Source organism: Ciconia boyciana, chromosome 2, assembly GCF_034638445.1.
Source record: "Ciconia boyciana chromosome 2, ASM3463844v1, whole genome shotgun sequence".
NCBI classification, from domain to species: domain Eukaryota; kingdom Metazoa; phylum Chordata; class Aves; order Ciconiiformes; family Ciconiidae; genus Ciconia; species Ciconia boyciana.
Window position 1 is genome coordinate 112,066,774 of NC_132935.1, and position 21,392 is coordinate 112,088,165.

Genomic DNA, 21,392 nt, shown 5'->3' on the forward strand with positions numbered 1-21,392 from the left:
ATAATGCCTGCAAAATTAACTTTAAAAAAAAAAAAAAAAGAGGTAAACACAGTTCAGTCTCTATGCTACTTAAATAAAAGATTTTAAAACTCTTTTGTTTCTGGCTCCAGGACACAAGGGACTGAAAGAAGAATTAAGGATTATTTTTTAAAAATTATTTAAAAATATAGTAATTATTTGCCTTTATGCAGTCATATTATCATAAACCAATCTTAGTTTAACTGAAACAATGATTTCAATATACAAATTTCTGTTAAGGAAGTAATAGAACAGAACAGCTGTAGTTTCCAATAGTATAAATCAGGCTAACTGGCAACAGTATAGCAGTTTAAAGAAGTAAGACAGAAACTTTTAGCTTTATAGGCCATTCCACATTTATTCTTGAGCTGCAAGTGGCTTATGATAAAATTTTGCAGTAGCCATCTCTCCTCTAGAAGCATATATTGTTTTAAGACCCATTCTTAAACCCACAGAAGCCACTTTTATTGCACTGACACAAGATTTATGAAATAGCTAACAAAGCTTGCAGGGAATACCTCTTCCACCATTCTCCCGACTCTCCCCTTTCATCCCTTTGGTCTCTTTGTTTTGAATGCTACTTCTTTCTCAGCTCCTAACCCACTGCCTGTCATGCAAACTCTCAGATTACCTGTTGTAATTTGTCAGAAATAGAACGAAGTCAGGGCTGAAAAGGGTTCACGTAAAATAAAGCGGAAAATCAATATTTTAGGAGATACACTGGGAAGGGTGATATTTGGTGTTTCAGAAAGAACTTTTCTGGACCACAATATAAACATATTTTACAATATATACAATATATGTAGAATATACAATATAAAACAGAAGTAAGTCCTCTGAAATTCAGCTACTAAAGATCATGAAGGACCATCTCCACACCTGTTAAAAGGCATTTTCTAGTTTTTGAGATTGCACACTGCATGAGCTGTGGTATCACACCTGCCAGCAAAGCTACATTTCTATTACTGCACCATTAAATACAGCTACTTGAGGCCACTGACTGTTAGCACTGCATACCATACTGCATAGCATTGAATAAAATGGTGACTAGATTTTATTTTATCCCTAACTTTACTTCACAAATTCTTCACCATGCAGAGGAAAACAGATATAGAAACATAGTTTAAGGCACAAAAAAGCATAAAGAGATCGACTGGAACTTTAATGCTGACTTGAATGAAGTGGGACAGAATTATATCCCATCTCCTTTCACTGATCTGCTGTTGACTTGTGTAGGAAGGCTGATATATAGATTATCAGGGCTATTTGAAGGGATGCTTTACTTCTCACACCTGAGGGAATGGAGCATTAGAATCTATATTCTCCGACAGATGACCTTTTAGATTCTCAGATTTTTGGGGAAATTTTTAAATTTCCAAATGCTTGGAAAAATTATTTGGAAAGAGTGGTGGGGGAGCTTACAAACTTCTGGCTGAAGTTTCTCATATTGATAATGTTTTTCATTAGAAAAATTAAAAATTTATCAAACACATACAATTTTCACTGACCAAACTGGTTTCAGTCAAAACTTAAAAGCAGACTCTCTATCTCAATTAGATCCAACTTTACCCTTTCAAAATGACAGCCTAAAATCTATTGGTCTCAGTTCCTCTACCTCATAGCCAGTTACAAAGTCAATGAGTGCCCTGGGATGACTTATGTCAAATGAAGCTCCATATCCATTAATATTTGGAAAATCTTCCATTTTTTAGGAAAAGTTGTACTATTACTTAGCTTCACCCTCCCGTTTTGTGTTGAAGAAAGTATCACCTTCATATCACAGGAACATGGGGGGGGAGGGAGGTGTGATCATCCAAATTTACGATACAAATCCACCACTGAAAATGATCCATTCAGAATCCTACACTAGCACTGAACTGAAAAGATTCTGGCAATAGCTGAAAGACCAGCAGGGCAATGAAAATTCAGGGGAAACAAATAGCTCCATGATCCACTCCCTATTTGCAAAGAGACCTCTTACATGGTAGTTATTGTGTAGTCTAACATATCTCCCCTAAATAGGAATATAATATGAACTGGAACTGAACAAGAGCAAACTGAAAGACATACAAATAACAAAGTTTATCTCTCATGATCAGTTGGATTAAAAGGTTTTGACAGAAAGCCTTCCACCGTGAAGTCAGGACTGCAAAGGCAGATGCTTTTATGGAAGATCCATTGACATCAACACTGAACAACAAGCAGTGTTCACTTCACAGGGGTTATCACAGTAACACCTTATTTGAAACTGTCTTATGTCTACTAAAAACTAATTTAGCATTTTCGGTAATCACTCCCTATACACCAAGCTTATCAAAATAAGCTTTCTGAGTGGGTTTAACAACACAATGTTTAATCCTATTTGGTTATTTTTTCAGATTTTATTTTATTGATACTGTATTTCAAAAACAGAACTATCACTTTACCTGGAGAAAACTTCTGGCATGGAAAGCAGCAGTTTCAAAGGCATTGGAAAAAAAGAAAAAAAAAATTAGGTTTTTCAAAATCCATCCAAGGATTGCCTTTCCTGTCTTTCCAGATAAATCAATAATAGTTTCTTTAAAATATGAAGCCAAACTCTGAAAGATGCTGTACAGCATACAGCCATGTAAAATTGCAGGTAGAAGGGTGAGGATAGAAGGGTAATTTTACAATCCCCTTCTGACTTCTGCCATAGTTTAGGCAGAAAAGAGATGACAGGCCATGAGATTTGGCAGCATAACATGCCAGACACAAACTGTTTCCAGGACAAGTTTCTATATGATGGTGACAGAAGTGTGACAGTCCCACTGCGACCAGTTAAAAAGCGGATCAGACATCTTGGCACTTGTTACGTAAAGTTTGCTGTAAAAAATGCGTTGGCATTTAGAGAAGCAGAACCATCTCCAAACAGCTGGCTGTTGAGTCATCTCCACAACTCATGATCATTTCTATCAGCCTAAAGTAGTATCTAAATGAGATTTTGAAGTGTATTTATGCCACTTTTCCTCATCTTGTGTCTGTAACACAAAAGCCATAGGTTTCCATTGCTCTAGATTGTCCCAAGATCTATACCTGTCCAGACTTTGTGCATGAAGCAATATTCAGCACTATTCAGCCTGGAACTAATGGGCACAGAAGACAGAGAATTAGAGCTACAACCTTAAGTTTGCAACAGTGTCAATCGGTGGAAGCTAAATAGTCGTTCTGCTGAACTAAACACTCCAGTCCTTTTCACCACTTTCCAATAGCGGTGAAAACAAACTTCTTTGACCCTACCTTCCCAAGATACACCTAAAGTAACATAAACACATCCAAAAGCAAAAATATGAAATCGTACATCATTCTGAATGTACCAATCTCTTCCTCAACAGAAGATAAGATAAAGAACAAAAAACGTGTGGCAGATGTTAGTCGCTTTGCTTAATGTTATACTGGAAGGTTCTCAGTTAAGAAAAAAGGAGGTAGAAGATTCTGCATACAGTAGAAAAAAAAATAAAATCCTGCCAGGATAGCATAGAGTCCAGCAGCCAACAAAGCAAGGGCTGATACCAGCATTCTTCAAAGCCATTTCCAAAGTGTGAAAAAAATTCTCTTACACTTTAAAGAAATATTCATAGTATGTTTTTTTGTAACTGATGTGTTTTTCCTCTGAATTCAAGAAAAAGAAAATGGCTAATGGACTGCTAAAATGTTTCAGTTCCAAGTCTGTAGTAATCTATTCTGAGGACTATATATTATAACTAATTTATAAGGATTTGCAGTTTTTACCTAGCAGCCTTGGGGCTTTAACAAAGGCTTATTATTTATGTGGTCAGAGTTCAAACAGTAACATTGGAGCTTTTCTGAGGCCTGGGATTGCTTTTAAACGTTTTTTTCTCATCTTCTGTTCAACCATGGTAGTCTATATCCATCAATCCATCTTTCCTAGGCAATTTTAAAACCTCAATGAAAATTAATTGTTTTCTAGATTTGTCACAGAGTCCTTCCACATACAGAGGGGAATCTTACGGAGTATAAAATTGTTGGAAATTATTAGAAGAATTAGGTTTTCTTTCCTTGAATAAATAATCAAGCACAAAGACAATAAAACTACTGGGCGTACCTTTGGTCCCCCCCATTTGCCTTAAGTCCTGAAATAAAGGAAATGTCAATTCAACCTGACAGCATATCGGATGTTTCACAGTTATGTGTCCTGTTGTTTTCTTACCCTGCACCTCACCTCTGCTATTTCAGCACTTCAGAGTAAACACTGTCTTGTGATGTGTAGATGGCCAGATGTTCTTCACTAACATAGCTGGAACCTTCACCCGATTCACTTGGTCACTACCAGTCAATAGTGCTACTGAAACACAAGTCAAGCCCATAGGTGGCAAAACCTTCTGTGGTCAGATCTACACCACAACAAAGAAATATGAAATTAAAATCTGTCCCGAACAAAGAGCGTGGCATGCTAATGAAGATTTAGGGCTTGAGAAAAGAGGTCAGTAACTGGCAAAAAAAAAAAAAAACAAAGCAATTACTGAATAGTAGCTCCCTCTGCAGACATGCTTACTTCAAACAGTGTATCTTTACATTGTTTCACTTAGTCCCTTTGAAAAGGAAACCACAAAATGGCTGTATTTGAGAATAAAAGCATCCACACGGCACGTTAGAATGAAACACTTATGAAGCTTTACTGTCACTTCTTTTGCCAACGGCTTTCTTGTCAGGAAAAAAACAAATTTCAACTTTTTTCACTCAAAGCAGTTTTAGTCTCTAACAGGATTTGTAGCTGTATAATTAACCTCAAGAGGCTCAGAACACTCCAGAGTCCACAGTGGCTAAAAGCGGAAGAGATGGCACAATCAAACTACAAACATTTTCCAGAAGAACACAGCCGTGAAAGCACAGGTAATGCTGGCTGAAGAAGGAACAAAGCAAAGCATTAAGAACACCCAGTTCATTCCTTAGGTAGTATCTGTTGAGAGACAGAAAGGGTGGAAAGTGTGAAGGCTGTATTTGCCTGCACAACGCATGGGGGAATGCAATAGCATGTATTTGACCTATCCTCCCTCTATTGGAGGACAGTTTGCATTCCCCTGCTGCCATAATTTGCTCCAACTCTAAGCTGTGTTTCAAATGAACTAGACTCCTGAATGGAAAGGAAAAAAAAAGGAAAGCAAAAATTCTCAGTCAAACCTTGATTTGAACTGTTTCTGGAATTTCAGAAAATGTAATCATTGCCCCTCCCCTTCAAAATTATCATGCATTTCCTGCGTCTAAATAAAACAAGAAAGAGAATTCCCAGAATACTATAAGAACGGTTCTTACAGTGCAATCAGAAGAAGAAAAGGTCAGAACTTTACAAGAAAGTATATTATGAAATTTCCAGTATGGTTTTGCAAACTTTGTAGAGTCCAAATATTTTGGAAAATGATCCAAACTTTTAATAATAATAAAGCAATAATACTTAACATTTACCCTTTGGGGTTAAATAAGTACACTAGAGTATTCTAGAGAATATTAAGGAAGAAGGAACCTGATGATTCCCAGTTTTGATCTTGAGTATGAATCAGATAAAGTTTTACCAGGTATTTTTTAAGGGGTATTTCTGGGTTTCTTCATGTGAATCTACAGGTAAACACAGTTTAGAGATTACTTGGCAGAGCACGGATTATTTTGCATGTGCCCAGTTTTGTGATCTGATTTTAGTTGAACGCTGTTTTTTGTGTATTGCTTTGCAGACTCATATCATGTCAGCATTTTTCAACTTTTGGATATCTACATAGCCTACACTGCACACAAGAATGGAAGAAACAACCAACCAGAAAACCTCCAGTCTTTCACGCACATGTTTAACGTCCACATCCTGTACAGTGATCTACACATGCTTTCTCTTGGCCCTGGCTCTGTATTATGCAAGCAACTCCTGATTGTTACAATCCCAGTATCAGGACCGGGACGTTGGAAGTGAGTCTGTCACCCAACTACCTTCACTACATGCAGTGAAAAAACCCACACGCTCTCCTTTGCTGCCTTCAAAGCTCTGCAGGAGGGTGGAGAACACACTGCCACCTTAGAGATACCCCGTGTTTTCCATAATATAGTGGCTCTTTACCTTGTTAGACTGCTTTGTCAAAGAGGCACAAATCTCTGTGGCTTACTGGGGTTTGCACAGTTTGAAAGAGCCATATGACATGCAGATCAAACATTGAGCAGGCAGAGGCACAACAACAGGTTACCATGGTGGAAGAAGAGAGGAGGATTACATGGTATTCATTGCGGGGCGTGGGAGGGGGGCAGGGGTGGGAGGAAAGAAATCATGTTTCATTACAAGTATGTTGTTCAGTTTAGCCAAACTCTACTTTTTCATTCAACCAATTCCTTGTTGGACATTGTCTCATAAAACAAAGCACTCCTCCTTTATATTTCCCTATTTATGATACAAATGAGGATAGCTGGAGCTTTGGAGGAAAGAAAAAAAAAAAAAGGAAAAAAAAAAAAGGAAAGAAATCTTAACCAAAATGTGACCTTAGCAGATGTAATCCAATCTGATTTCCACTACATTAGCCTACGGATGCTTATGCAACTGCATAGCACAGCAGCTGAGAGACAAAACAATGGAAGTTTTAAAGCTTTATTTATTGCTCGTTCTCAAAACATTCAATCGCCATCATGCTTCAACTGCCAAATCTAAATTAGAGAGTTTAAAAAAAAAAAAAAAGTACTCTTCAGGGGAACATTAGAACTCTATAGAGAGGTGTGAGCTCAAGGAGATGGAGCATCTGGCTAGAGACCAACTTGCCTATAAGTCCAGACCAAGTGGACCCATATGGATAGCTTTTAGAAAATCATAAGTGGTAACAAGTAGAAAAATTCCCTCCCTTCCATGTTCAGCCTCCTTTTTTGGCATTAGTAATTAAACTGTACTTACTGCCATTAGCAGATTACAGAAACTTCCATCAGAATCTAAACAATTTTCATATAATCTAATCGCTTCCTTATTTATTCATGTTTACCCACAATTTTCCTCCTCTTTCAGTTGGATTGCTATGTAATATTACAAAGCATAACAAAAGCTGTTTTGCTACTAATTAAGTGCACCAGAGCAGTATATTAATCTCTTCTTTCAAAAGCACAGGGAAAATGCATCAAGTAAAAGGTCAAAAAGGTCAAAAGGTCAAAAATGCATCAAGTAAAAGTAAAAGGTCAAAAAGATTACCACTAAAGTTTTCTTATGTCCGACATATACAGACTGCTAGAAGTATTTAAAAGTTTTTACACTTTTGCTAACATACTAATTCTGTACGATCTTCAGCAACTAAGTTATAAATCTGTGCTAGCAATCAATAATACATTTAAACTCATCTCTCACATAAATTTGGCACAGGCCACACATTTATAATTTGCACAGCTTTTTTTTCCTTCTGTTTTCTTACTCAGTATGCAACTGTGCACTGCTTCCTTCCTTTGGTATTACCCAACTAGTGAACACATGCAGGACATTACTCAAACTGTTAATACCAATATCTCAGAGAGTACCCTCCAGAAGTCAGGATTTATCAATATTTCCATTGTAGGGGAAACCACTCATTTACTTTGGTTGTAAATTTTATTTTTTTCTCATCAAAACCTAGCAGAGGAAATACATTTGGGAACCAAATTATGTAAATTCGTTACCTGCTCTCTGATCTATCCTGCTTTTGCATAAAATTAAAAATAATAATTTTCATACTTCTTAAAAACATGTGTGCTTCATGAAAATGAGAAAAGTAATAAAGAGAAGGAGACGGAGATAGTTATTCCCTAAAAAAAAAAAAAAATCCAAAGCCCCTCTCCAGTGAATTTAACAGAAGCCTTCACATCAAGAAATTCATATCTTTTTTCTTCTCTGCCACAAATTTTATATATAATAAGTATTATATAGAGACATAAATAAATATTTAAGTATAAATTCTAAAAATATAAGTGAGTTATGAAGTACTGTACCTATTTTATGATGGGAAAACTTTATTTCACAGTTGTTCATATCTTCATAAAGAATAATATTGTTATGTTCTGATTGCTCATGAATGGTAGTTAACACATTGAAAAATTACAGGAAAGACTAAGAAGCTTTTACTAATGGTACAGTGTTAATGATATGAGCTAACCCTAGAATCGCCTAGCATTTATCTTACATTTCCTCTACCGCAAAACACAAAAAACTATAAACTGGCACATCTTCAATTAGCATCTCAGCATAAATTAACTTTAATATGTTCTTTCTTATGTTAACTTACACACCTTTTTACCTTTTGGGGTGCACTGTTAAGTGATTTTCCTAATGCCAAACAGTACATCACCCTCAGAACCAAATCAGAACCCACAATATTCCCAGACAGATTTATGCTTAATCCATCAGATACCACAGTCCCCTAAATACCATGCAGTAATAATCTGTCTGTATTGCTAAAGTGGAAAACAAATACGGCAATCAAACCCCTGAAGAAAGGAAAAAAATGCGATAGCCTGGAAAAGAAAAGGGAGCAGGACGCAAACCCAGTGGAAGCTAGATTATGATTCAGAATGAGGTACATTCTTCTTTCCTCCCCCTAAAAGAGTGTTACTGATAAAAACATGGCACAGACAAGACGTATGTATTAGAATGAAGCCCCAGTTATCATCTATGCACTTAAAACTGTTTAACCATGCAAGCAAAAGGAAAGAAACAAAAATAGAACAAACAGGCCAACCCCCATGACACATCCTGATCGCAATGGATGAACAATGAACTGAATATTTCCAGCTGGACAGGAGCGTCATCTCAGCACTATGTGATGTATTAGCCAAAAGCCAAGCACAGGTTTCTTGTTTCAGTCCAGCATTAGACAGTCAAGTCAACTCTTTGAGAAACTGGTTTTCATAGGAAAGTAGGTTTGAAAGTCTCAATTCAAATACAGTAAAAGAATAAAATAAAATGTAAAAAAAGTTTAAAAATCAGTCACTGCCTGACAGAGTTGTCATAACACGCTCTCTCTCTTCATTTCCTTCATGACATGAACTGAGAACACAGAATTCTCTGCTGAATAGTTTTGATTCACTTGCATACTGCTTGCACTTTCTTTATCCAACAGAAAGGTATACTATAAAGTTGAGTGAGGTTTGGGTATTTTTATTCCCCAATCACTCTTTCTGCCAGTTTTTTCATACTCTCTTGTTTTCCTTCAAGCTTCGGATGCAAAAAAACTTGAAAATAAATGGTAAAACCCAAATTGAAACCACCATGTTTTACTACATGAACAATCAAAATCAGTGATACTTGGCAAAATTTCAGCTCACAGCAGTTTGACCCTGCTGGTTTAAAAAATGACCAGTTTGCAGACAAAAAAACCCAAACCAAACCAAAACAAAGAAAAAAAAACCCCACCGAACAAAATTTTGAAGTATCCTGTACCTTCCCAGAATTCTAAAAGTGCAAAAAACTTTCAGCAATATTCTCCTATAACGTAGGAGATCCCTTTTCTTGTCCTGACAACCACAGGCCTGATGCAAAGCCAGTCCAGTGCCTCAGTGCTTCCATTTCCTGATAAGTTACACAAGAATACTGACATCTCTTTAGCAAAGAACTTTGAGATGTACAGATAAAAAGTGCTAGGAAATGGATAAATGATATTATAGTGAGGATTATTTAATTTTAAAGTATATGTTTATATCAAACATAGGTGTCAAAACAGTAAAGTGGGAAATCATGAACAAACATTTGGTAACAGAAAAAATAGTATATTATGTACTTTCAACTTTGTCTTTGAAATTTTCTACACTAACCACCTATATTTTTGGTTACTTAGCAATACTGTATGGCTTCTAGATATGACTTCATATTAGAACTTTCGGAAATTTGGTTTTTGAGTTCACAATCCTGACCAAGAGAAAGATGTTCTTAAATTTAAGATTGACAGAACTGCAGTACGAGGTAATTTTCCTTCCCTTTTGTGACATTCCTTTGTGCATACCACTCTAGACACAAAGTTACAGATAGAAAGTTACAGACAGATCTCATGACTGCTTTTTGAAAAACAATGGCCTTCCTAAATTCTCTGTGTCGGGAGGTTACGTGAATGGCACAGCCAGTACTTGGGGCAGGGGGGAAGACTGCACACTGACATACTGAAAATTTTTCAACTGATGATGAGTTATTGCATGTCAGATGCTTCTCAATAAGTCTCCTTACATGCTCTTGGCCACAGTAAAAGTGATGCAAACTTAACAACTTTTGTGTCAGTGAGTAAGGTGCATTACCTCATCTTTTCCATGCTCTCAAAAAAGAAAACCTGGGCACATGGACTCAAGGTAGAACAGAGAATAATCTCTGTCAAAGCCCTCAGAAGTGAAAGCCTGCTGCTGGGAACAACCCACCTGTTTTGCTCTCACCACCAACAGGGACTGCCGCACCTCACATGTAGTAAATGTTATCCAGTGGCACTGATCAGCATCACAGGTTTCTCTCCTATTTTGACGCTCTTTAATAAGTGTAATCTGAATAACAAGTAGACAAAGTAAATTGAAATATTCATTATTGTCTGCATATCAAAAGCAGGAAAATGAAATATGGAGGGAACTGCATCTTTTTGGAACTGTGGGTAAAAAGTGTCCTACTACAAGAGTAATATACTTTACTATAAGCATTTCCCTCATTTTTCATTTTTTCTTACCAATAGCAAGGATCTTAAGGGCAACATTTTGCCCACAGGCCTTAGACTGGAAAGCATTTGCCCTAAAGCATCTTTTTCTCTGGATGCATCTCTCAATCTGCAACAATATGGTCTGATTTTGAGAAACAGAACATTGTCAGCTTCTATTGATTTCAGCAGGGACTGAGGATACATTTTCCTTAAAGTTTCCTCAAACTAACGTTATTAGTTGGTCTAATAAAACTACCACCTTTTCATGTACATCTCATCTCTGAAAATCAGGTGCTCAGCCTCTTTCAGATGCCTTTGAACTAACTTAAGTCATAGTGGATATTTCGATGAAATTTCAAAAATATATGGCTCTTCCACAGACTACCTACAACCCGAATCTCCAAAACTTCAGGCACAAATCTATACAAAGAGGTATTTCTACCATGCATCTAGGACTGATAACAGTTCACATCTCCTCCTGCATACCTTAACTTCTTGTTAATCCTCTTCTCCGCTTTGCCCAGAAACAGATAACTAACCTAGGACAGATACTCTCAAATGAAACACTGGTGGCAATGTGCAGCCATGAAGGAGAACATCTATGGCTTCCACATTAAAAATCTTACTCTTTCTGGAAAGATAAGGCAATAACAATTTGTTTTAAAAATATCATTCAGGGTTCATTAGCACACTGTACATTCTCACACTAAACAGTAAAGGGAAAGTAAATTTTTTGTTCTAACACAGCTAAAGTTCTAATAACAACAGACAAGTAGAGGAATCTACTTTTATTTATATATATACAGATATATACACATATTTATACAAACTTTATATATATATATATATATACACACATATATGTCTATATACATATATAAAAAAAGTAAGCAGTGGTAAATGCTATTCCCAGGATGAACACAGGAAAAAAATGAAATATAAAAAGAAATACCCAGCTTCCCCACAAAGATGCCTTTCTATAGCTTTCACATTACCCAGATCCATCTGTCAAAGCAGATTCTGCAATAGGTCATGTAACTGACACATCAAAAATTATGGCTCTGATTCAGGAAAGATTTAGTCCATCCCTCTCCAGTTAAGCATTTAAGTATTTTTAAGTACATGCTGAAAGTCCTATCGAAGTTATGGACATGCCCAAGCAGCTTTCTGGAATAGGAAATGTTGACTTGAGTGAAGTTTATAAGAACACATCTATTTTTGAGAATTAATGTCCCCCCTTATCTGAAAACAAGACCATGAATAACACACAAGACTGAGGATCAGTGATGACAATACTGCAAATGTCAGAGGAAGAGATTTACCTTGACAATCTGCAGAAAAACCTGCATAACTCTAACCGGTGCCAACAGTGCCAGATGCAGGACTTTACATAAATGCAATAGAAATTGGAGAACCTTAAGGTAATCATGACTTCAGCCTCCAAAATGTGACACAGGGAAAGCATGTCTACAGTGAAGCTTGCAGTGCAGCTGCAGGACAGCTAAACATATCTTATCTTTAAACTAGGTCATGCAACGATGGTACCTGACCATGGTGTATGGTGGCTGTATGATTTGTTAGATTAAAGATAGGAACTGATGTGCATTACTATTGCTTCCTCAAGCTGAAACACAAATAGTAAAGGGGGGGTATATATTGAGTACCCAGCTGTGGGACTGTATTATATATGCCACCTATGTAAGGATGTGTCATCACAGCAGCACCTTTCACATCTAAATTACACTACACTGCAGCAATGAAGCTTTGTGAGGACCAAGTTCAACTTGAAAAAAATGTTTGAGTTACCCTTCAGGAGAAATATAGTACTTGTGAGGAAAAAGAAAAGGCCACAGCAAAACAAGGCCCATTACATGGCTTGGAATCTGTTCCACAAAACTCCATTTGGGGAGGGGAGTCACAACATAAGCAGTGTCCCCTAAAAATGTTAATACTGCAGCCTTGGACTTGCCCATTCCAAAGGTGCCAGATTCAGCATGCCATTAAATCTGAAGTAGAAAGCTCACAAGAGTGGAGAAGACAACAAAAATTCACACTGGTACCTGGAGAATTGACCTCTTCCTGGAAACCATAATTTAATTTTAATTAATATACATTTCTACCAAAAAAAAAAAAAAAGGGTAAATGAAAAACACAGGTCTGGTTCCTATCTGTTTTTTTCCAATCACAGAAAAAACAGTGTACGAGAATAATAAACTAAACTAAATCCAGCTCATGGATTTACTTATAGTCAAATATGAAGCAGCCTCAGTGCCTGTGAAAGAAAGGAAACTTCCTTTCTTCAATGACTTCCAAAATTCTGTGAATGAAATTTTAGCATTCATCAGTGTGAATTCTTGTGTTGCAAGTATACTACTACTCAGGAAGTTTCTGGTTAGCAATTAGTGAGATCATATATAGTGGTCTATACAGATTAAAAGACAAAGAAATGCCCAAAAGTGATTAAAGATGTAACAATACAGACATTACCAAGCCTAGAAGACAATGAAGGAGCCCTGTGTCCTTTCACAGGCATTTTGTTATCTCAGTCTATATCCATATCTGTAGGTTAGAATCTGCTCATGGCAGCATCAGAAGAACAGGAATATCTTCAAATAGTCAGCTTTGAACAGCCTACCCCAGAAGCAAATTCAGCTGAAAAAGTTGAGCAAGAATGCTTCTCTAGAAAAGCTGTAGTTTACGTTCTGCTTCACACCTGGCCTACATAAAATGTCCTCAAGGCAGAACCAAGCACTGCTTTCTCCCTTGTTTTTTATCTTGTCATACTAGAGCATCAAGTATGACAAAGTTAGCTAAAACCAGAGAAAGTGGAAATAATACCCAGGCCCCTGCTCCAATGCCCAACAGGAACCTAACAATGAGGAATGCAGAACAGGGCTCTGCTTTGCTGCTCTGCCACCAGAAGGCTCCATGCACAGCAGTGGGAAGGCTGCCAGAAGGCAAGGGAGAAACCGAACTGAATTTCTGCCAGCCAGCATACCCTCTTATGCCAATTCTTCTAAGAGGGAAAAAGGCAAGGCACCAAAGCCCCTCAGTGCCCTCCTGTTTCCGTGGGATAAAACAGCTCCTACAAAGTAGGGCGGTTCTCTCTACTTCCATCCTTCAATGCCATGCTCTATATGACCAGTCCAGCCAAGGCTGGTCTCTGATTCTGTATACTGGCACAGCACATTGCAAGGGGTGGGGGCTGCATTTCTGCCATTATGAACTCTGTTCTGAGTAAAAGCTACATTAAAATCCCAACACCTCTACAAGAAATTTTACTGTAGCTCCTCTATGCCAATTGCATAATGCAAATGTGAATTTTGAACTTTGCTGGCTGGGGGGGGGGGGAAATACTTTGAAAACAGCTGCATTTTCCAATTCTTCTACCAACCAACTTGTTCTCTAAGCCTAGCTGTGTTACAGCAGTCATCATGTTACACTCACTAGGAGTATGCCTAAGCATACACATGTACATGCATGTTTGAATGCATACACACACTAAAGTTATAATACATGCGTAAATTTCATTCTGTATTTACTCATTTGCTCTAAGCACCATTCCTAATGGAAAATAGACCATGTCTCCTTTTTAAGGGAATGATTAGGACCACATGTTTCGCTGACTCTTACGTTGAGGACCTTGCCGATACTTTAGAAACCAAATTACTAACAGCATACTGAAGTTATTTCCCTGGTGGAAACCACTGGCTACTAACTTAGTGAATATGAATACATTTGTCCCTAAACATGCAGATAATCATCATGTAAAGCCAGAGGCCTAAAATGAGTAGGTATGGGGCAGATGAGAGCAAGGTTCATATGCAATAGTAACATATTCTATAACCAAATGACTTTGTTTATCTGAGAAACCCAGTATTATATCACTTTTCCTAAAGAGAATATAAACAGCACATTTTTGAAGAAACAGTTACTTAATGTGCAACTTGTCACCACTATCAGCTTTAACATAATAAAATACATGTGGAAAATCCCTTGAAGCAAACCTTCTGCAAAGCAGATTCTTCTCTAGTCTGGGTCAGAGGGTGTGTATGTCTATGAAGGAAATGCTCGCTCTCTCTCTTTCACACACCCACTCACTGTAGGTCATACAGCAGAGCTCACTGTTGTGATATGTCTGCTGTATGCATGGCATCAGCTCCTTGAGGTAAAGAAATTACCATTGTTTCTTGGGGAGCATCTGTGCCTTGTAAAGAAAACCAACAAATCACACTTATTAAATAGCAGCACTCACTGAAATTTCAACCAAGGATCTCTAAAGTACTTTGCAGACAATGAATAAAGCATGTTTCAGCAAGGTAAATATTACTCTCCATATTTTGTAAATATGGAAACCACAGCACTACCTAGCTGAATAACTTAACCAAAGTCACTCCGAAATACTGTGGAAGTGACAAGCATTACAATCAAGTTCCAGACTCTCTGATTTTGGAACCACCAGACTTCACCCATTAAGTCTGGATGAAAGTTTGCACAGCCTGATCTGGCAAGGTATGAAGCATCTCTGGGTAGCAGATAAAGCCTCTCATTTGTCTTTGACTCAATGAGCAATATTGGTACTAATATGTCAGGGGCAGGCAAGCCAGGGCAGTTTGCCCAAAATTCTAATTTAAGAAGTTAAAGGAAATTTTCCAGTAAATGGATCATAGCACCCCCTGTATTTTGCACTAGACTCTTAAGTAATTGCTGTGTAGGACTCTGAAGAACCACTCTTGCACTAACCACATTTTCTATAACTAAGCAAACTTCAGCCTGATAAACATTTCCTAGCACAGCTCTGTCAAGAAGATTTTGACAATGCAACTTTTATACTATAGCTTTGTCCTATGAGCAAAGGTTGATATTTTTTTCAAATTCTGAGATGCAGAAGTAGTAAATATTAATGAGAAGGCAAACATTACACCCTTACTTCTTTTAACTTCATAGCCTTAAACTCAGACCTCTGAATCAAGAATACCATCTTTAAGCCATTCTAGTATTTTATCCCTTATAATATCATAAATCTTGAAACTGTTCAAATTATTCTGTGCCACTCTAATTGTTCTCAAAGTTTATGTCAGAAACAGAATAAACTTGTTCCATTTCTTTAATCAAAGAAAAAAATGGTACAGCTGACAAACATTAAGAGCAATAGAGAGAACAGATGAGGAGGTATACAGATATGTAAATTTGCCATTTACATATGGCAAGTAAGTCATTTAGTGCCGTTATAGAATTATTTTTGCAGTCTGAGTTCACATTTCTTTTCATTACACAGTAGAATCCTCCCAAAACTGCTTGCAAAAGAGTTATAGGTGAGCAGCAGCAATGGGTTAATAAAAGATGGTATGCTATTAGATAAACTTTTTACAGGTTTGCATCTGAAAGTCATAACATAACCTTTTGTTTCATGTGTCACTGTGACAGAAGGTTTTCAAGGCAGAGTTCTTGAAACTGCAAGATGTTAAACAGATGTACTGTACAGCCTTCCAGATTTAAATCATGAGAACTGCATTTGCAGCCTGTGTGTTGTATCCCCATTTTTTTCCCTTATCAGCTTTGGATGCTTTAAATAAAACTGTCTGGTTTATGCACCTTTTTTTTCCCTTTAACTTTTTTTTTTTAATACAACGGACCCTAAAAATCACTCCCCCTCCCCCCCCCCCCTTTTTTTTTCTTCAGACTAGAAAAAGTTGTTCAAAAATATGTCTTTTAGGCAGGGAAATCTCTCTTTGTCCTTATTCTGCAGGTGCTGGCAACCCGATCCAATCTGTTAGTGTAAAAAAGTCATCCACTATAGAAATAGGCAGGAATGATAGCAGTAAAAAGAAATAAATAAAAACAGATCTGCTGAAATTTCAGCTTGAACATGCCTCTAAACTACTGAAATATTGATAATCTCCTACCTTTTCAGTTTCAACAGTTGCTTGCACTTTGACAAACCTCTATTAAGAAATGTTTGCATAGTCATACAATTTAGCTTGCATGCCTAGTCATATGCTACCACTTGTGTTCTTTGAAACAATTAATGCAATCGTACTTTAAATACATAGTTAGAGTAATTTAGATCATCCAGGACCTCTGGTAGTCTTCTGGTCCAAATCCCTTGTAAAGCAGGGCCAACTATAAAGTCAGATGAGGCTGTTCAGGGTCTTGTTCACATATTGACTGTCTCTAAGGATGAAAATTTCACAGCATCTCTGATCCAAAGCCTAACTCCACTGTGAAATTTTTCTTCCTTATATCTAATCAGAATTTCCCTTGCTGCAACTTGTGTCTGTTGGCTCTTATCCTGTCAACATGTACTTCTGGTGCTATGATTTTACTAATTTAGTGCAACATGGAATTAGTATTTCTCACAAGGGCACACTGCTGACTCATGTTCAACTTGATGTCCACAAAGATCTTTGGGTCTTTATCTGTGAAGCTGCTTCCTATCCAGTCAATCCCTAACCTGTATTGCTGCATGGGGCTATTCTGTCTCAGGTACAGAACTTCAAATTTGTGTTTCTTGGACTTCAGGAGGTTCCTGCTAGCCCATTTGTCCAACCTGTGAAGGTCCCTCTGAATGGCAGTCCTACCCTCCAGCATATCAACTACTCTCCCCAATTTGATGTCACCTGCAGACTTGCTGAGATTCACTCAATCCCACTGTCAAAGTAATTAAGGAGGAGTTTAAACAGTATTGGCCCCAGTATGGACCCTAGGGAAACAGACTGTATCGTATATACCATTGGGTATACAAAGGCTGAACTCACAAACTGTATTGTATGTTCCATGCAACACTGCATGAAATAAATGAAGTTTCCAATTAATAAAAATATGTAAATTCACTAAATTGGACAAATAATTTTGTGGTAGTCAGCATATTACAATGGCTAGAACTTACACTATATCATAATGACATTTATGCTTTTTTGCATTGATGCGTATCTTTTAATTGACATTGCTGGTATTGTTCTTAGGTATGCAGTGCTACAGAGAAATGTGGCATGTAAATGAATGGAGGAAGCACACTCCTTGATCCAAATAATTTTTTAAAAAATCTCAATAAAATACACTAGGCAAAAAGATGGTATGTCAGTCATCACACCAGAGAACTGAGTGAATGCATCTAGATATTAAAATCACAATTACTTCCCTGAAAAAAAAAAAAAGGCCCAAAGAATTTGCATGGCAAAAAGCAGGCATAGGAACAGACAGTATTTCCAGCAGAGGGAAAGAAAGACTAGGCGTATATGGATGAACACCACAGCAAACAATTCTGAAAAAAATTTGAGAGAGCAACACCACCTAGCTTTTCACCCACACAGAACACAGAAAAACCATTTGAGGCAGGCAGTTACAACAGAAACAAAAATATGAAAAGAAAACCCTGTACAGGAGGGAGAATATATGAAATTCAATAATGAAATGATAACTATTAAACATTGTAAAGTGTACACTAGTACAAAGTAAAGCACGAGTAATCACACTGCTATGAATGCAACATTGTACGAGAAGCATGCTAGTTGATGAATTGGGGTCAGAAATGCTCAGCACCTTTCAGATTCAAGTCCCTGAAGCCATTTGAGTTTAGGAAAAGTCCAAAATAAGTGCAAGCAGATGGAGATCCCATCTTGCTCTGAAAAAAGCATAAATAAATTGTTTCTATTGTAGCTATCTCTGTCTTGGCATTTACCTACTTAGAAACAAGAAAACATATTCCAAAGCCCTGCCATGCTAAACTACTCATAAAACACCCCTTGCGGAAATTTCTGTTTCTCAGGTGCTTGGAAGCAAGGAAATGCACAAATCGATAGACAACTCTTGCGACTGTACACAAAGCCATGAAGTTAGCCACACTGCTGAAGCTTTAAATCATCAACTTAACTCAAGACAACCAACTTCAGCAAATATATAAGGAACCTTCTGCCTAAATATGAATATAAATGCAATAATAGTTTTCCTATCCAGCCTTCTGCTGTTACTCATCACTAGACTCATCTTGATATATGGCACAGTATAAAACCGCACCAATTTAAATAGGGAAGCATTTTAAAATGTGTAATATTTAAGTCAGCTGCGAAAAAAACAAGTAACTGCAACTGTTTCAAACGCACGTATTACTTCCACAATATAGAAAGCTGGATTATTACATCAGGCTTTCCATCCGAAAGTCAAATTTTTATTAAAAATTTGTGTTTTAAAAGTAATACTTTATCAAAAATCTAGAGCTTTGGCATAAATCTTCAAAAGAGTATGGAAAGTCAGAATGGTCATAAATATATTTGGATCAATAATTGAGCAAGACTTTATTAAAAAGATGAACTTTATATTTACTTTTAAAGTTTCTAAACACCAGAGCTACATGAATAATTGCTAGCCAATCTCAGATCAAAATTAGACCAACTAGAATTGGGGGCTGGGGAGAGGGCGGGGCAGAGAAGCAAGCTTTTTCTCCCCAGTATGAAGAAGAAAAGATCTTGTTTGGACGGTACGAGATGTTCTACCTGAACCAAAGACAAACATTTATATATCCCTGCTGTGAACCACTTCTAGACTCCTTTCATAGACCCTCTCCTTGCTCCTCTTGTCCAAAGTAGCTGGTGGGTATCTTGCAGTTTTCAGCTGTTTGGTAGGCAGCTCCTTAGATCAGAACAATGGATGACTTTGATTAATTTAACCTCAGTACTGATACCATTCCTCTTGACAGGGAAAAGAATCCCATCCTAATATTATCATTATCATAACAGAGTAACATAATAATATTTATGCCAGTGATCATCCTTCTGGGTGGAGGGAAACATTTCTTCAGATCTCTCTTCTGATCCAGGATACAGTATATCTAAAGAAAATGCTTCATCATCTCCTTACTATTTTGTTCATATTTAAACTTTTGACAATATTTAAAACTCATTAGTTACTGAATTTGATACAAATTACAAATAATTTTGTGTTCCAGAACCACACTTCTAGTGAATGATTCACCAAAAAAGTATAATATACAATGTATTTTACATGCAATTTTAGAGTCTTTCAGAACTTCAGACAAATGTGATGTTTTACTAAGTAACCACACAGAGCAGCAGGCAAACTCCTGTACTCGGCACTGGTGAGGCTACACCTCGAATACTGTGTTCAGTTTTGGGCCCCTCACTACAAAAAAGACATTAAGGTGCCAGAGTGCATCCTAAGAAGAACAATGAAGCTGGTGCAGGGTCTAGAGAGCAAGTCCTATGAGGAGCGGCTGAGGGAACTGGGGTTGTTTAGCCTGGGGCAAAAGGAGGCTCAGGGAGACCTTACTGCTCTCTACATCTACCTGAAAGGAGGTTGTAGTGAGGTGGGGGTCGGTCTCTTCTCCCAAGTAACAAGTGATAGGACAAGAGGAAATGGCCTCAAGTTGCACCAGGGGAGGTTTAGATTGGCTATTAGGAAAAATTTCTTCACTGAAAGGGTTGTCAAGCATTGGCACAGGCTGCCCAGGGCAGTGGTTGAATCACCATCCCTGGAGGAATTTAAAAGATGTGTAGATGCGGTGCTTAGGGACATGGTTTAGTGGTGGGCTTGGCAGTGCTAGGTTAATGGTTGGACTCTATGATCTTAAAGGTCTTTTCCAACCTAAATGATTCTATTAGCCCAATTCTATTTAGCATAACTGTCTTATTAAAAAAGCTTAAGACAGAGAATACAAAAGAAAAAAACCTACCTGCTTTTAAGTTATATTTTCCTATCAGGAGAGAAAGTCAGGCCCATACATCAGTTTGTTCAAGGAAGCAGCGAAGAAATGTTTATGTTGGACCCTTCCTAGCAAAGAAGTATTCATGTCAGTACGAGGCTACACACATTAGGAAAAATCCTCTGCTTTGGTAACAGAAAACATTGTTAGGTCAGCAAATATACTTAGTATTTTACTTTCCTGAGAACAGCTGCAATAACTCCAATACAGAGGAGTAATCAGGAGACGGGAGAACTTCACTGTTTAACAGAACCAACTGAAACATGCAGCCACTAAACAGAGAAAACATGATGGCCATTATCAACTACAGCAATCTCCCTATGCATACTTTTATTACTTTCTGTAACCTCTTTGGAGATTTTGAACAAATGCTAAAATTAGAAACGAAACAGGAATTTGGGATATAATAGCTTTGAGGAGATTATAACTAACTTTGTTTAGCATAAATAAAAAGACAGTTTAGCATAAATAAAAAGCAAGAACAAATTTCACATTATCTTTCATCCTCTGTCATAATTTCAAATACAGCTAAATCAAGCTGCAATGTATTTTACATGCAATTTTAGACTTTCAGAACTTCAGGCAAATGTGATGCTTTACTAAGTAACCACACAGAGCAGCCAGCAAGACTCCTCTGCAACAAGACTATGTTCTATTATTCTATAACTGGTGAAATAATTCCTAATTACACTTTATACATGTAAATTTCAAGCCTGTAATTGCTATGTATAGATTTTTATACTTTGGTATAACATTTATTTCTTCCCATTTAATTACATCATGTGTACAAAATGCAGTAAAAAAAAAGTTCCCAACAAAAATCTTGAAAACATACTTTATTTTAAAAACATAAAATCTATTTATGAATCCTCAGTTACTTCTGTTCTCACCTGCTGAGCAGTCAAGACTGAGTAATTAGCAGCAAACTCTCCACACCCCCTCCAAAAAAAATAGTGGCCTCTATAAATGAATTGGTGATCTAATGTTAAATACTCGTGTCGAAGTACATTTCTACCCACTCAAAGGCTGGC

General features: G+C 37.2%; 1 protein-coding gene across 12 annotated transcripts in view; it reads right to left on the minus strand.

Moving 5' to 3' along the window:
* SUGCT (succinyl-CoA:glutarate-CoA transferase) overlaps positions 1–21,392 on the minus strand; it is a 336,110-nt gene that overhangs the window by 160,184 nt on the left and 154,534 nt on the right. For 6 of the 12 annotated variants that reach the window (XR_012041116.1, XM_072853552.1, XM_072853549.1 and 3 more), the window contains one exon: positions 10,378–10,497. The exons of 3 other annotated variants lie outside the window; for them this stretch is intronic. Coding sequence is in view for 5 of the 9 variants with exons in the window: in XM_072853552.1 (XP_072709653.1) it covers positions 10,378–10,497 (120 nt within the window). In the remaining 4 variants the exon portion in view is untranslated. Of the gene's footprint in view, positions 1–10,377; positions 10,498–19,233; positions 19,272–20,331; positions 20,430–21,392 lie in introns of those variants that run through there. 3 more of the 12 variants (XR_012041117.1, XR_012041119.1, XR_012041118.1) reach the window with 2 other exon arrangements.